Source organism: Tenrec ecaudatus, chromosome 11, assembly GCF_050624435.1.
Source record: "Tenrec ecaudatus isolate mTenEca1 chromosome 11, mTenEca1.hap1, whole genome shotgun sequence".
NCBI lineage: Eukaryota > Metazoa > Chordata > Mammalia > Afrosoricida > Tenrecidae > Tenrec > Tenrec ecaudatus.
The window spans coordinates 76,317,214-76,332,735 of record NC_134540.1 but is presented as its reverse complement, the minus strand read 5'-3'; the positions used below and the strand labels follow the sequence as shown (position 1 = coordinate 76,332,735).

General features: G+C 39.9%; 1 protein-coding gene across 1 annotated transcript in view; it reads right to left on the bottom strand.

Moving 5' to 3' along the window:
• The window catches only part of SLC9A4 (solute carrier family 9 member A4), an 83,643-nt gene that overhangs the window by 55,639 nt on the left and 12,482 nt on the right, over positions 1-15,522 (bottom strand). Inside the window, exon 2 of the mRNA XM_075562571.1 lies at positions 11,031-11,494. Coding sequence (XP_075418686.1) covers positions 11,031-11,494 — 464 coding nt within the window. The remainder of the gene's footprint in view (positions 1-11,030; positions 11,495-15,522) is intronic.

Genomic DNA, 15,522 nt, shown 5'->3' with positions numbered 1-15,522 from the left:
AGTCAGGGGAAACGGATTGGCTCCACTGCTGGCAACTGTGGTTTCCTCCCCTTGGAATCTGATAAATAGAGAAATGGGAGGGGACATAAGGGTTGCCAACCATACCCCCTTAGATTATATTCAAGATTGCCCCCAATCCTTTTCTAGAAATATTCAGGACTCCACAGTTGAGATGGGCAGGAGAGTTAACCCTCGTCCTCCCAGGCGTGGACTTTGTTGTCGCTTTCTTTGCCTACCACTGTGGGCATGTTCCAATGATCAGCGTCATAACCTAAAACATTCAGCAAGGGGGCCCAGTGAGAGGAGCAAGGGGTCTGGAGGAGCAGATTCGGTGACATTCCGACAGTTCGGGAACTGCTCTTTCCTTGAGTGAGGAGAGAAACCTTCGGTGGATAAGGATCTGTAAACGGTCACGTGTAACCCACAAATCACAGGTCACGCGCTCAGTGACTCACACTTTCTGCTGGAGGAGGCCAGCTGATGGCTGCTGCACCCGGAAGGACGCCTTCCTCAATGAAAGGGTTAGACCAAGGTCGTTGGCTCAAAATACAGCCGAATGGGACAAAATACCAGTTGCTTTCAAGCTACAGTCTAAATCTGTCCCTGCTGCCTCTCTGGTTTCACTTAGGGCCCCAGGAGTGCCCTGGCACACACTTTCTGCTCACTGTGCCATGCTGTGACCACAGAGTGGCTGGGAGTGAGCTGGGGACAAACCTACTGGAGCCAACACGGCAGCGGCTTTGCCTGGCAGAGGTCACAGCAACTCCTTCCCCAGATCCTCTGGTCACTGGAAAAAGATCATCCTACCCTGAAATTAGTATTCTGAAAGAAATGCGAAAGCAGAATGAATGAAACTTAGGAAGAGTCAGACAAGTACTGCCCGCCAAGAAACCCCAACCAGAAACCAAGCTGCAGTTGACTCTAGATGTGGAATTGAGGAAAGCTCGGGGTGAAGAAAGAGTCTCAAGGTCAGAGGGAGCACAAAGCCAACGAAGCTTTGCAAATGCTCTCGTTGCTAAGAATGACTCTATCCGCAGGCAATAGCTTTTTGTAGATGCATCATGGCGTTCCCAATGACAAAACAGTGTGCTCTCTAAGAATTGTAAAGGAGGTGCTCAGAAAGTGGCTTCTGGATTAAGTGGAGAGCAAATGCTTTGAGAATGATGAGGGCAATGAATGTACAGATGTGCTTGACACACTTGATGTATGTATGGATGGTGATAAGAGTTGTATGAGACCCTAATACAATATTAAATAAATGAAGTGGTTTCTAGGCTTCTCTAAAGATTTATGGATAAGAGTTGGGTAACTAACTCAAACTGGACTGCCAATAGGTAAGCTTGATGTTCTTACAGGCAAACCCTCTTAACTTCACTGTCACTATTGATCATAATAGTAATCAAGGGATCCCCAAAGAACTTGGAAATGAATGGAACTTCTGGGAAATAAGGAATATAGCCTGAAGGTCCCATGGCTTCCTAGACAAGAACACTTCTTTCATTGTGACTGAAAGTGTGACAGTTAATGAAAAGAAAAGAAAACAGAGTTGTGCTTGACTCAGCTGAGTTTGGGACCTAGGTTTCACCATCCCATAGGTGCCTTATTTTTTTTCTTATAAATAATTTTTCTTATTGTGACTTAGGTGGGGGTTTACATGTCAGATGTCACATGAACTCTGCATCCGACAGTTCAAACAGCTCTCTGATCCCCACCTCGACATTTATCCCAGCCGACCCTTGATTTCTCCTTTCCCCCTTGTGGACCTGCATTCCCCCTGTCACCAGGTCCAGTACTTGTCCACCTCCCAGTCATGATTTCCCTCCCCTGCTTCTGAACCTCCAAAGCCTCTTCCCTCTGGTATGCAAGTCATTGTCTAGGGGCTCATCCATCATCCATTGTGCAAATGTTCCAGTTTCTTTATCAGTTTGTCTACTGATGAGCATTTAGGTTGTTTCCTACTTCTTGCTGTTACAAACGGTGCTGCGATGAACACAAGAGTGCATATGGCTGTTATTTCTTTATGGAATATCCCCAGAAGAAATATTGCTGGCTCATATGGAATTTCTAGTCCCAGTTGTTTGCAGTAGTGCCACATCAAAGTCCACAATGATCGCATATATTTACAGACCCACCAGCAGTGATTACAAGCATTTTCTCATGGATTTATTATCTACTTATATATAATTTTTTTAGAAATGTCTGTTTATGTCCTTAGTCTGTTTTTTAATTGGAATAATATCAAACACACACTTATTGAGGAATTGCAGTTTTCAGTAGATTTTAGAAATTAGTTCCTTGTCTGTTGTGTCATTATTAATGATTCTCCCCCAGTCTGTGGGATCTCTTCCTATTCTCTTGATAATGTCTTTTCATGTGCATAATGCTTTATTTTAAATAGGTCCTTGTTATCAATTCTGTTTTCTATTGCGTGTGCTTCCTGCATGATGTTTCATAGTACATCTATGTCTTGCAATGGGGTCCTTAAATTTAACCCCGATTTTCCTTGTTGATAGGTATCTGGATTGGAATCTTGTATTTATTGATTGCTAGGTATCGTATTGACATTTTCGCAATGTTAAGCTTTCCTACAGTTGGGAATGAATTATTCTTTCATTTTTGTAGGTATTTTTTGGTCTCGTGCAGTTGTGTGTGTCTGATAGCAGTCTTTGTACAAAACTTTTATTCTCTGATTAGGCTTATTCCTATGTATTTCATCTTTTGTGTGACTATTGTAAATGGTATTGTTTTTATTGATTTTTCAGAGTTCTCTTCATTAGTATACAGGAATAGCATATAGGAATCCTACTGATTTTTGCATGTTAATCTAATATCCTGGAAAGTTGCTGAATCTTTTGATTGTTTCCAAGAATTATTTTATCCAGTCCTTGGGGTTTTATGCATATAAATTCATATAATCTACAAATAGTGAAAGTTTCATTCCACCCCTCCCCCAATTTGGATTCCTTTTAGTTCTTTTTGCTACCTAATAATTCTGGCAAACACTTTCAGCACAATGCTGAGTAAGAGTGGTGATAGGCGCATCCTTATCTTATTCCTGTTTGCAGGTTTTCCCCATTGAGCAAGATGTTGGTTGTTGGTTTTTCAAATAAGGCCTTGATTGTCTTTTGAAGTTTCCTTTCTATTCCTATTTTGTAAAGTATATTTTTTTAATCAAAAATGGGTCTTGCATATTGTTAAATGTCTTTTCTGTGTCGATTGATATGATCATGTGGTGCTTTTTTGTTGTTTGTTTTGTTTCTATAGTACATTAAATTGATTGTTTTTTCTAATGTTGAATCATTCTTGCATACCTAATTTGAATCCCATTTGATTGTGGTGCATTTTTTAAATCATTTTATTAGGGGCTCATACAACTCTTATCACAATTCATACATACATCAATTGTGTAAAGCACATTTGTACATTAATTGCCCTCATCATTCTCAAAACATTTGCTCTCCACTTAAGCCCCTGGCATCAGGTCCTCATTTTTCCCCTCCCTCTCCACTTCCCCCTCCCTCATGAACCCTTGATAATTTATAAATGATTATTTTGTCATATCTTTCCCTGTCCAACGTCTCTCCTCACCCACTTTTCTGTTGTCGGTACCCCAGGGAGGAGGTCATATGTAGATTCTTGTATTTAAAATATATATATATTACTGGATTCTATTTGGCCAGAATTTCATTGCCAATTTTTCATTTATGTTAATAAGGAATGTTGATCGGTGGTTTTCTCTCTTTTTTGTGTCTTTGCTGGTTTGGGTCTTAGGGTTGTCCTCATTTCATAAATTGAGTTCCAAAGTTTGCTGTCTGTTTTCTGAATTCTGAAGTGGTCTGTGTACAATTGGTACCCATTCTTCTCTGAATACTTGGTTGAATCCCTCAGGGAAACTAGCTGGTCTTGGACTTGTTTTGTTTGAGATTTTTTATGACCTGATCTAGTTCTTTTGTGATAGGTCTGTTGAGACTTTTTATGTCAGTCAGCACTAGTTGGGGTAGATGGGGTTTTAGAAATCCGTTCATTTCATGTAGGTTTTCAAACTTGTTGGAGTGCACTCAGTCTTTCACAGAAATGCATTATTCTTTTTATTTCACTTGGTTCTGTTGTAATGTCACCCTTTTCCTCTCTAATTTTAGATATTTGAATCTTCTTTCTTTTCTTTTGTTGTTTCCAAGGAGTTTTTTTTTATTTTTTTAATCCTTTTGAAGAACCAACTCTTGATTTGTTGATTATTTCTATTGTTTCTCTGTTTTCAAATTCACTGATTTCCCCTCTAATCTTTATGATTTCTTTTCTCCAAGTTGCTAACGTTTTATTTTGTTGCACTTGGTCTAGTTGCTGAAAATGTTGAGTTAAAGCATTTATTTTGGTGTTCTGCTATTTTATGTATGTGTTGATTTTATAAATTCCTGATGCAATTTTTGCTGTGTATCAAAGGTGTGGGTATATTATTTAGCATTCTCATTTGTTTCAAGAATATTGTTTTTAAAGTCTCCTTCCTTACTTCATTTATTATTCAGTTATTTTAAGTATTGTGTTATTCATTTTCCATGCATTTGATTTTCTAGTTTTACTCCATTGTGGTTTGGGAAAGTGGACTGTAGAATCTCAATATTTTAAAATTTATTAAGACTTGCTTTGTAATTAACATGCATGCTTTTTCCTATCGACTATTCCAAGTACACTGAAAAAGACTGTACTGTGCTGCTATTGGCTAGAGTGCTCTGGTTTAGTCTAGGAGGTCAAGTTGGTTACTTGTGCTATTCAGGTGTTCTGTGTCTTACTCGGTTTCTTTCATGATCATACGTCTTTACTTGAGAGCGGTGTAGACATCTCCTTGTCATTGCTTCATTTTCTATTTCTCTTCAACTTTATGAAGATTTTATTGATGTATTTTGAGGATCTTTCATGGGGTATTTGTTTATTATTGTTTTGCCTTCTTGCTATTTTTTCCCTTTAATCATTATGTAGCGTCTTTTTTTCCTTTCATGATGTTTTTTGGCTTGATGTCTATTTGATCGATGATTAACCTTGCCACTCCTACTTTTTTTTCTTCGTTATGTTTGTAAATTTGTCCCTATCATTTTATTTTTAGTCTGTTTTTGTGTGTTTGTTAGGTATATTTTTTGTAGGCAGCATACTGATAGGTCTTTTTCACTTAACCAGTTTGTTACTCTCTGTCTCTTGAAGGGTGCATTTAATCTATTACCATTCAGTAACATTATTGATACACATGTGTTTGCTTCATAATTTGAACATTTTATTTTGTTTTTATTGGTTTATTGGTTCTTCTATTTCTCTGCTCTTTTTAATACGGGAGAGTTTAACTCCAATATGTCACAATGTCTATCGTTTTGAATCTGTCCCTTTTCAGTTTCTTTCAGATTCTTGGAAAGTTGTTTTCTCCTATTATATGGTGTTAGGGATGTTTTCTTCCATGATTTTTTTGTGCTTGTTTCTTCCTATTCTGGAATCTCAATGAGACATAGGTTATAGTTTTCCACATAATTCTTAGTCCGTCTTTGGCTTTATTTCTTATGTTTGCTGATTGTTGCTCACATATATTGTAGTTGAGGAAATTGTTTTCAAGCTCATTAATTCAGCTTTCTGTTTCTTTGATGCTGTGACTGTGTTTTTTTTTTTTTCTGTGTTGTCTCAGTTTATTACTTTGCTGTTTATCTTCTGGAATGCTATTTGGTGCCAGGTGCCTAGTTGTTATATTCTTCCTGTTGTTCTCTGGAACAATCCCTCCATCCATGGAAAATACCAGACCATCATTTGTTGGAATCCTATTTCTAGTAGTTTCAGGGTCTTGTCTTCAGGATTTTCCTCTGGATCTGGATGTTTGTGTGCCTGTTTTTCTTGTTTGGACCGTGACTGCCTTTCTGAACCGATAGTGCTGAGAGGGCTCTTGAGTCATACGTGACTAGTTGGCTTTGTCTTGTTTGTACACAAAGTCAGCCTGGGGTTTCATTGCCGGGGCAGAGGGATTGGTGGGGGCTTCTTTTGTGGGGTTTGGGAATAGCCAGGGCTTTCCTTTCCAGATATAGGGGTCACCCAGATACTTCCTGGATGGTTCTTGGGCATGGCTAGGGCCTTGCTTGCAGAGCTGTGGAGAAGCATAGGAGCTTCATAACTGGGGCATGGACATAGCTAGAGGGTTACTTCCCACGGTGTGGAGACAACTGCAGGCTTTCTTGTCTGGCTGCAGGGATGCCTGAGGGTTTCCTTGTTGGCCTGTGGGATGGCAAAAGTCTACCTTTCCAAGGCACAGAACAGGTAGTGCCTTCTTTGTCAGGACAAGGGGTGCCTGGGGCCTTCCTTGCTGAGGCATGATAATGTCTGGGGCCTTCCTTACCATGCCACGGGGGTGACCAGGGGCTTCTTTATCAAGGTGCGAGAATAACAGAACCTTCCTTGCAAAGTCATGAAGATGGACAGGGCTGAACTTTCTGGATCACAGGGATACCTGGGGGCTTCCTTGCCAGGGCAAGGGGATAACTGGGGGCTTCCTTGCTGAGATGCTGGAATGACCAGGGCGTTGCTTTCCAAAGCCTGGTTACTAATGGGGGCTTCGTTGATGGGATGGACTTCCTTGTAGGCTGTTTTCAGTGGTCAATTTTTCAGAATAGATTAACATGCTTCTGAATTGACTCAGACCTTCGACCTTTTAGCATCCAAGCACATTAACTTTTTATAGCAACCCAGAGATCTATGAATCAAAAGAGGAGGTTCTCAGTACCAGAAGTAGGACACTGAAATATCTCAGAAAGTAATTTAGGCCACTCTTGAGAGAGGTGCGAGGATTCTGGTTTTCAGTATACCATCACATTAAATCAAGATCCACTGCACTCTCTCCACCGAAAAACAATAAACCAGTAGTTCTCCCACTTCAGCTACTTTCTGAGATACTCGTTAAAAACACTAATTTTAAGGTCCCACTCTCTAAGATTCTGAGGCAATAAATCTGGGTGGGGGCGTGGGCCTCTAAATACTCCTCAAGTTCACAGGTGATTCTGAAGTCCAAGCATGAAACCCGCACACAAGAAAGTAAACATGTCGTTCTTGTGTTCACCTGTAGTCCACATCCACTGGCTACTGTCTGACAATTTAGCTCTTTATGAAACTTGCCTGAAAGGAAAGCATATTCAGGCCCGATGATCCCAGCCTCTCGTATCCACAGTGAGAATTCTCCGTATAAATAAATAAGTCGCCTTCTCCCTTGAGTGTATGGACCCACTGCACTTGTCGCATCTGCCTCTGATAGTCACAAATCTTTTGAGAGGTTATTTTGAGAGGTTATTTTATACTATATATTTTGGTCTGAAACACTTAGAATAAAAATATTGCAGAGATGAATTAAATAATGAATTATAGAAGCAGGAAAACCACAAAATGGAATGGTCGCTTATTCCATAGGGTCAGGTGCCATCTCCCGAGGCCAAATACGAAACCCAGAGAACTGAAGGATGGTTCTGGCCTTCATCTTTTGTTCTGGCTTCATAATTATTTTAATGAATTTCATAGGATAAGAGAATCCATTACAAAAATATCAGTAATGGAATAGGAAGAAACATTGGCTTGTCTGCAATCATTCAGTTAAAATTCAGATAATTTAATAACTCAATTTGTGTGCAAATTTCAATATGTGCCTGCAATTGTGACAAGCTTCAACTAAAAACCAGTCACCATTTAGCTAAAATTAAAAATTGGTATATATATGCATATATTATATTTTTTTAAAATTCTGGCATCCCTGAAAATATATGAACTTCCCTGAATATGTATCAGGGATATATCATATCCCTGACTCTATGAACCAGGAGCGATATTAAGAATCATCAATAATTGAGAAATGCTTAGTATCATTATGCAGATTAAACCATAAACTATTGCCATGGGTTGATTCTGACTCATAGAGATTCTATGGGTCAGTGTAGCACTGCCTCTGTGGGCACCAGAGACAATAACTCTTGCTGGGCAAAGAAAGCCTGTTCTTTCTCCTGTGCAGCAGTTGGTGGCTTGGCACTACTGACCTTATGGTTAGCAGCCTAATACATAATCGCCATGCCACCAATGGTCCTAAACGATGACGCTTTCTACTCCCATAAAAAGCTACAGTCTCTGAAACCCACAGAGACAGTTCTACTCTATTCTACACTATCGCTATAAGTCAGGATCAACCCCATGTCAGTGAGAGTGAGTGAATTAAAACCTAGATGAGAAAAAAAAAATTGTTTCTTAGATTTGGAAACAGTAAGAAAACTGGCTAGCAAACCGGTCAGGGTGTAGTAGAGCGCCGATGAAACATGCAACTTTCCTCTAGTTCTTTCATGCTTCCCCCACTAAACACACTATCCTGATCCCAATTCTACCTTACAAATCCGGCTAGACCTGAGCATGTACATGGGTACAGATAAGAGCTGGAAACACAGGGAATCCAGGACAGATAAACTCTCAGGACCAACAATGAGAATAATGATACCAGAAGGGTAAGGGGAAGGTGGGGGGAGAAAGTGGGAACCAATCGCAATGATCTACATTGAACCCCCTCGCTGGGGAATGGACAACAGAAAGGTGAGTGAAGAGAGACATCAGTCAGTGTAAGACATGAAAACAAATAATGAATTATCAAGGGTTGGTAAGGGAGAGGGGAAAATAAGGACCTAATACCAAGGGCTCAAGTAGAATGAAAATGTTTTGAAAACGATGATGGCAACAAATGTCCAAAAGTGCTTGACACAATGTATGTATGTATGTATGTATGTATGTATGTATGTATGTATGTATGCATTGTGACAAGAACTGTAAGAGCACCCAATACAATGTTTTTTTATATAAAAAGAAAAGAAAACTGTCTAGTATTGGTAAGGACTCAAGGAAACATATTCCATGCACTGTTAATGTGAATGTGATTCAATTTTTTAAAATGCTCTGAAAAATCTTAGCAAGCACTTTTAACAATTTACATGAAAATAATTTTAACACAAAAATTTTACTTAGAAGACTATATCTAATAAAAATTCAGACAAAAAGAAATATACACAGACACGCAGATATTCATTGAAATATTGAGAGTGAAAATTTGAAAGCAAGCTTAATATATATCAATCAAGAGATGGTTAAAAAATATAGCAAATCCAATCTATGAAATATTATGCAATCATTGAAAAGACATAGAAAGAGCTCCAGGACTTTTTCTATGTGAGCACTACACACATTATAATCCTCCTTCGTGTATATAAAATCAAATGCCTAAAACACATCTAAAGCAGTACTAGTCCCGTGAATGCTGACTCATGCTGACCACAAGTGGATCAGAGGAGACCTGGATTCCATAGGACTTTCAAACATGTAAACTTTCTAAAATAAATAATCCAATCTATATACTTAGGCATGTGTCCGTTACAAAGACTGGGAGAGCGAAAGCCGAACTGATAAGAGTGATTGCCTCTTGAGGAAAGCCTTGAAAGAGGGAGTGGGTAAAGAGAGGTTTTTATGCTTTATGCTGTAGCGCCTTATATTGCTTGATGCCTTTACAGTGAAAATGTATTTTAGCATAATTTAACTGATATGATAAAAATTTAAAATAAGCACAGTATAAAGCCTCATAAAGCACCAAGTAATGAGAAGTTTAAATTAATAGGTTGAAAATGAACAATTGTCTAGTTAATTTGGAATACAGGCAGGTATGCCCCCACACCAAAAAATGGAATTTTTCTCAAAGCTATGTATCTAATTATTTTATTTTATTTTTTACAAAGCAACACTAAGGGTAAAAAAATAGCTGCGTGAGCAGGTGCATTATCGGGGTGGCAGAACCAGTCCCCTGTCTGCCACAAATCAAACCTTTTTATGGTCACACGTTGTTATGCTATCTTTTTAGAACCTATAAATAGAAAGCTTGATTAACAATCTGACCTGGTGGAACAAACTCTAAATGCACTATGAGTGAACATTTTTGTCCATTTGGGAAGTTGATGGAGGTCCATAATGAGGTTTATCATCAATCAACATTTCACCTTTTGGGAAATGAGAAAACCACTTGTACAATTAAGGTTTTCCCATAGTGCTCTCCTTGTAAGTTGTGCTCAACATCACAACAGTTTCTGTGGCATTTTTCCCAAGGAGGAAACAAAATTTCACAGCTGCAAGCTGTTCTCTTAAATTGGCCATCACAAAAAATGAGGTTCAAGTGAAAGTCCTTTTATGAAAAAATTCCCTGTAACCAGAGGGAACCTTCCTGGGTGATGCCACTGGGTGCACTAACTCAAAGTGATGCTCACCTTTAGGAAGAATGTGCGCAACTAAGCTCTGTCCAGTGAAGCTTGTTTGTTTTGTTGTTGTTTTGTTTTGTGAGGGGTGGAGGGGTATCCCCTCATCTGTCAGCAGCAACACCTACACACATCTCTTAGATTCTAGGACTCAGAGGTAATCTAGCCCGTTAGCCACTCTTGCCTTCTTTCCAGAGGAAATTTTAAGGAAAAAATAATTCACTTACTTTCTCTATGTAAGTCATGTAATTGAGTTTATTAGAACCAAGTTGTGTGTCTTCTCTCCCTCTATTATTGCATTTTATTTAACTTTTTCTAATGAGATGTGTTAAATAAAACAATGCATATAAAGAAAATAGGGGGGGTGGTTTTGTAAGTCAGTCAAAATAAAAACATAAAATATTGCTTTTCCTACTGGGAAACTCAGAAGAATTTTAGCAATAGTTCTGCTTGCTGAGTGCAAACGTGGATCAAACTACAGAATTATATCTCCCCTGTCCTTTTTCTTTTATTAAAGGACTAGTTGGTTAGCAAGTGACCAGCTACATTAGCTGGCATCTGTGTGCACAGTGCAGGTCCTAAGAAAAGTTACGAGGAGCTGGGACACACAATATTGATTGAAACTGTCCATGCCCCACTATAGGCCAGCCCATTAGCTTGGACATTGCCCGTTAGCTTCAAGGCCAGCCCCTTACCCTTAACCATGCTCCTGACTCCTGATCCCCTATAGGGGACTTGCCATTGGCATCTTACCACACTAATCCCATCATTGAGAAGCGCCTCCCCGAAGATCATCATGTAGAGCGGCTCATTGACGCGTGCTTCCTCGAATACAGCCAGCACAGCCACGGGGTCCACAGCAGAGATCAGGCTACCAAACAGCAGGTTTTGCAGCAAGTTAACATCACTGAGGCCAAAAACCTTGATCTGGCAGATGAGGTAGAGGGAGAGGCCAATTCCAAAGGCATTGATCAGGGCCCCCAGTCCAGCCCACCACAGGATGGAGCCAAAGTTCTCAAAGAAGGGCCTGGTGGGCATAAAGTAACCACCCTCCAGAACAATGGGTGGAAGGAGGTACAGGAAATAGATGCTTGAATCCATGACAGGAGGGGATTTGTGGTCCGTGCCAAAGATGATGCTGCCCACCAAAACTCCAACAATGATGAGGAGGCAGCTTTCTGGCATGAGATGCGGCAGTCTGTGATACAGGTGAAAACCTGGGGAAGAGCAGAGTTAATTGAAGGCGCTTGCAAATAGAACTGTTCGCGCTACTAATCAATGAGATGGGTGTGTAGAAGAAGCACTGTCATTTGTCTCCTCTTTGTCATTTCTGAGCCTCAGAGAGTACTCTTTGGGTCTTAAATGGGGTCAAGCACCTTCCGTGTGGGGCGCAGTGCAGTCCTTCTTTCCCTTCGTGCCTGCTCTCTGTCTGCGCGGGATGTGAAGGGCGCATAAGGGCAAAAGAGAAGGAGGAAAAACTCTTCTGCAACCAGGTAAACTCACTTGTATTTCATGCAGTTACCCCAAATTCCCCTTGTTATGAATTTCCTTTCCAAGTCCCATTCCCCACTCGAAAAAAACAATAGTCATAATAATAATGAGATCCTTTATTGTGTTCTATTTACTTAAACCATGACATTGCCATTTGGTCAGTCCCTCTGGAAGAACCATATCCCATTATCTTATACCGTTTCCTTCACCACAATCTCCTTCCTTCCTCCGCTGGCTAGTTCACCAATTACACGCGTCTCTATTTCTCTGACTACTGCATTCATTTAGCACCTTCCCATTTCTTCTTCTGATTACAGGCATACTTCAATTTACTATATTATGATGTCTGGCATATTGCAGATACTGATTTTTTTTATTGAACGTTTGTGGCAAGCCTGTGTTGAGCACTCAGGGCACCCTGTTTTCCCTACACCACATGCTCACTTCCAGCACTCGTCTCTCCGGTGCCTTACTCTGGCAAGCCCTCTTGTTGGCAACATAAACAGCGATTACACATGTGAATTTTTCAAGATGGACAATATAAGAAGCAAATCCAATTTCTCTGTGGTATGAAGAGCAAGTAAAAAAGCTCAACATCAGTGGCCGAAACAAGGTCCTGGGCTGACTGTGAGCAGATCATCAATTGCTCCTATGACAGTACAGGTTGAAGGTAAAGGAAATTTAAACAAGTTCACATGAACCAGATTATGATCTTGAGTCTAAACCTCCTGAATTTAGAGAACACCCAAGAATATATTTGATACCAAAACAACAAACCAATTGAGCTAATTTAATTTATAGTGAACCTATAGAATAGAGTAAAACTGTCCCTTTGAGGTTTTGATCAAGACCATACATCATCGTGAGAGTAGATAATCTCATCTTTCTACAATAGAATGTCTGGTAGATTCCAACCATTGACCTTGCCATTAGCAATCCAGAGCATTGCCAACTCTACCACGAGGGCCCTGTTTTGACACACTGGGCACTAATGACAGAAGACAAGATGAGCTATGAGATATGAGGTAGCATAATAGTACAAGGATTTTACTTATAGTAGATATAGGATAGGTACATTTATAGGAACAGTAACTAGAATAAATTGCTCAGGGTTATGGAAAGGAAGGTTGAGAGGAAATGCAATTAATATCAATGAAGAAAAGCTTCCATCGATTGCCCGACTCTTTTTTAATATATTCAAACCACTTAATTGTATGCTATGTGACTTATTTATCCATAAATCGATTTTTTAAAAAGAACATCATACATAAAGAAAGCAAAAAGTCACCACAAAGACAGGAAAGAAAGAGAGGATCAGCGTGGATGCCGAGAGAGCCCTGAAATCCACTCCTGAACAGGCATCAGCTAACGCAAGTGGAAAGACTTACCATGTAAAATCACTGAACAGAAAATTTCAAAGGGCAGCTCTAGGAGACAAAGTTGAGTAATGAAATGGCTAAAGACTTGGAATTTAAAGCCCAAAAGGAACAACATATTCAGGATATTCAAACTGAAACCACTGAAGATAAAATTAAAGCCTCGAGGTGAAATATTGACGGATCCTCTGGGCAACATATTGACTGATGCAGGAAACCTAAAACCAGATCTTGGAACAAGTACAGTCAGGATGCTCCTAAGAGTCAAGGTTGGTGAAACTGTATCTTTGGTACTTTGGTTATACTATCAAGGGATTCCACTGCTGGACAGGGACATCAGACTTGTCAAAATAGTGAGTTATCACCAAGCAGAAGACCTTCAAAGAGAAGAATTGGTTCAATGGCTGAACCAATGAGCTCAGCCTAACAACACTTGTGAGGCTGGCGCATGAACAAGAAGTGTGTGGTTCTATTGTAGGAAGGGCCCCAGAAGAGCAACATGGGTTCACGTCATATCATGTGTCAGACTCTGGCAATCCTCACAGTATTTCGAAGTTGTTTTTATAACACTACTGCATATGTAATAGGCTGTACCATACCATAAACACAACTTTCACATACACTGGGTAACAAAAATATATGCATTTATCTGACTGTGATATTCACATTATTCTAGTAGTCTGGAACCAAACTCACAATATCTCTGAGGTGAGGTATGCTTGCACTGTGTTATATTCCATATATCAAATTTCACGCTCAGTCCTCAAATCTATCCCAACACAGCTGTCAGACAGGTTTCTCTTCTCGTGAATATCTGTCTCATTTTCCACCAAACACTATGAAGACATGCAAAACATCTCAAAGGTTTTAAAATGAGGATCTTTGTAGGCACCGTGTGCAAAGATCAAACTATACACTCTGCAAAGCAATGCGAATTGGAAGACAATGATGTGTGCCAGGATGTTTCCTGCTCTGACGAGCATTTAGGAAGACCTGAGGAAAGAAGAAGAACTACATAATCCCAAAGACAGAATATTCTAAAATAACCTAGAACACTGACTATTCCAAAAGGCCGAGGAATGCTCAGAGGATGAATGGCGATGACAGGGCATTCTCTGCAATTATCTCACACACTCCATGACTTGGCACGCCCTACATTGTAGCTAACCAAACGCTCTTTGTCTACCATTCCTTTTATCTTGTCATATGCTATTCTGGCTACTTAGTCCTGTTCCTCTGCCTATTCTGGTCCTGCTCATATTTTGAGGCCTATTATATTTTCCCGAGCTCCTTTCAAGGAAATAATATACCTTGCCCTTCATATAGCAATGTTGTATCTGTATCTGTCAAACAACAATAAGTCTTACCTGTTTTTGTGTGAATATAGTTTATCTCTCAAAATATTGAAACGATGGACATTTAGAATCAATAGTACACGTCTCTAGTTCTCTCCAAATTCCTTATCTAGCTGCCCTTTCCGTACTAGTTCATATATCTCCTGAAAGAATCTCTAGGTGTATAAATGAATGAATGAATGATTTAATATTCCTCTTAAGAAGTATGGAAAGGAGAAGTTGAATGGGTTGTTTAGTTTTGATCGTTTGTTTGTTTGTTGAATAAGGACTTACATAGCTGCATAACAAGATGGAGAAGTTCTGGTGGCACTGAGAGTTAAGCATTTAGCTGCTAACCATAAGGTCAGCAGTTCCAAACCACCCGCCACTCTGTGGAAGAAAGATAAGAGTTATACTCCAGAATCAGCACAATGGCATGCGTTTGTTTGTCTGTTTTGAACAACAAAATTTAAGACATTTTCTGTGGGGAGAATTTCAAATGCAAAAAAAGAGAGGCCACAATAACTCACCCAGCACTTTTGAACTTCATTTGTTCATGTTTTGGCAAATGTTGAATCGGGAAGAGTAGTGGGAGAAGAATGGAAGAATGCGATTGAACTATAGAATAGACACGAAACCCAACTCTTCGCTGCCCACTCGCAGGGACCCTGTCGGACAGGTGGGACGGATGCTGTGAGTTTCCACGATGGTCATTCTTTCAAGGAACAGAAAGCCCCATCTTTTCCCCTGGGGAAGCTGGTGGTTTCAAGTTGTGGACCTGACAGTTAGCAGCCCAGTGGGTCATCAGCACACTAGGTGCCTTTGAGTCAGAAGATAGTCCAATTCCAGGCTAAGGTGGGTGGTCTTCCTTATGTAGCTCATAGGGAATTATTGGATTTCTCTTCAGGAATTTTTCAGTTCTGTCATGCAGAGTATGTGTTTTCCTGTCCTGTCCTTTACCTGCTCCATTCGCCTTCCAAAGCTGGGTTAATGGAATGGAATGCAATTACTACCAGGAGAGAATATTCTCACCAAGCCCCTATC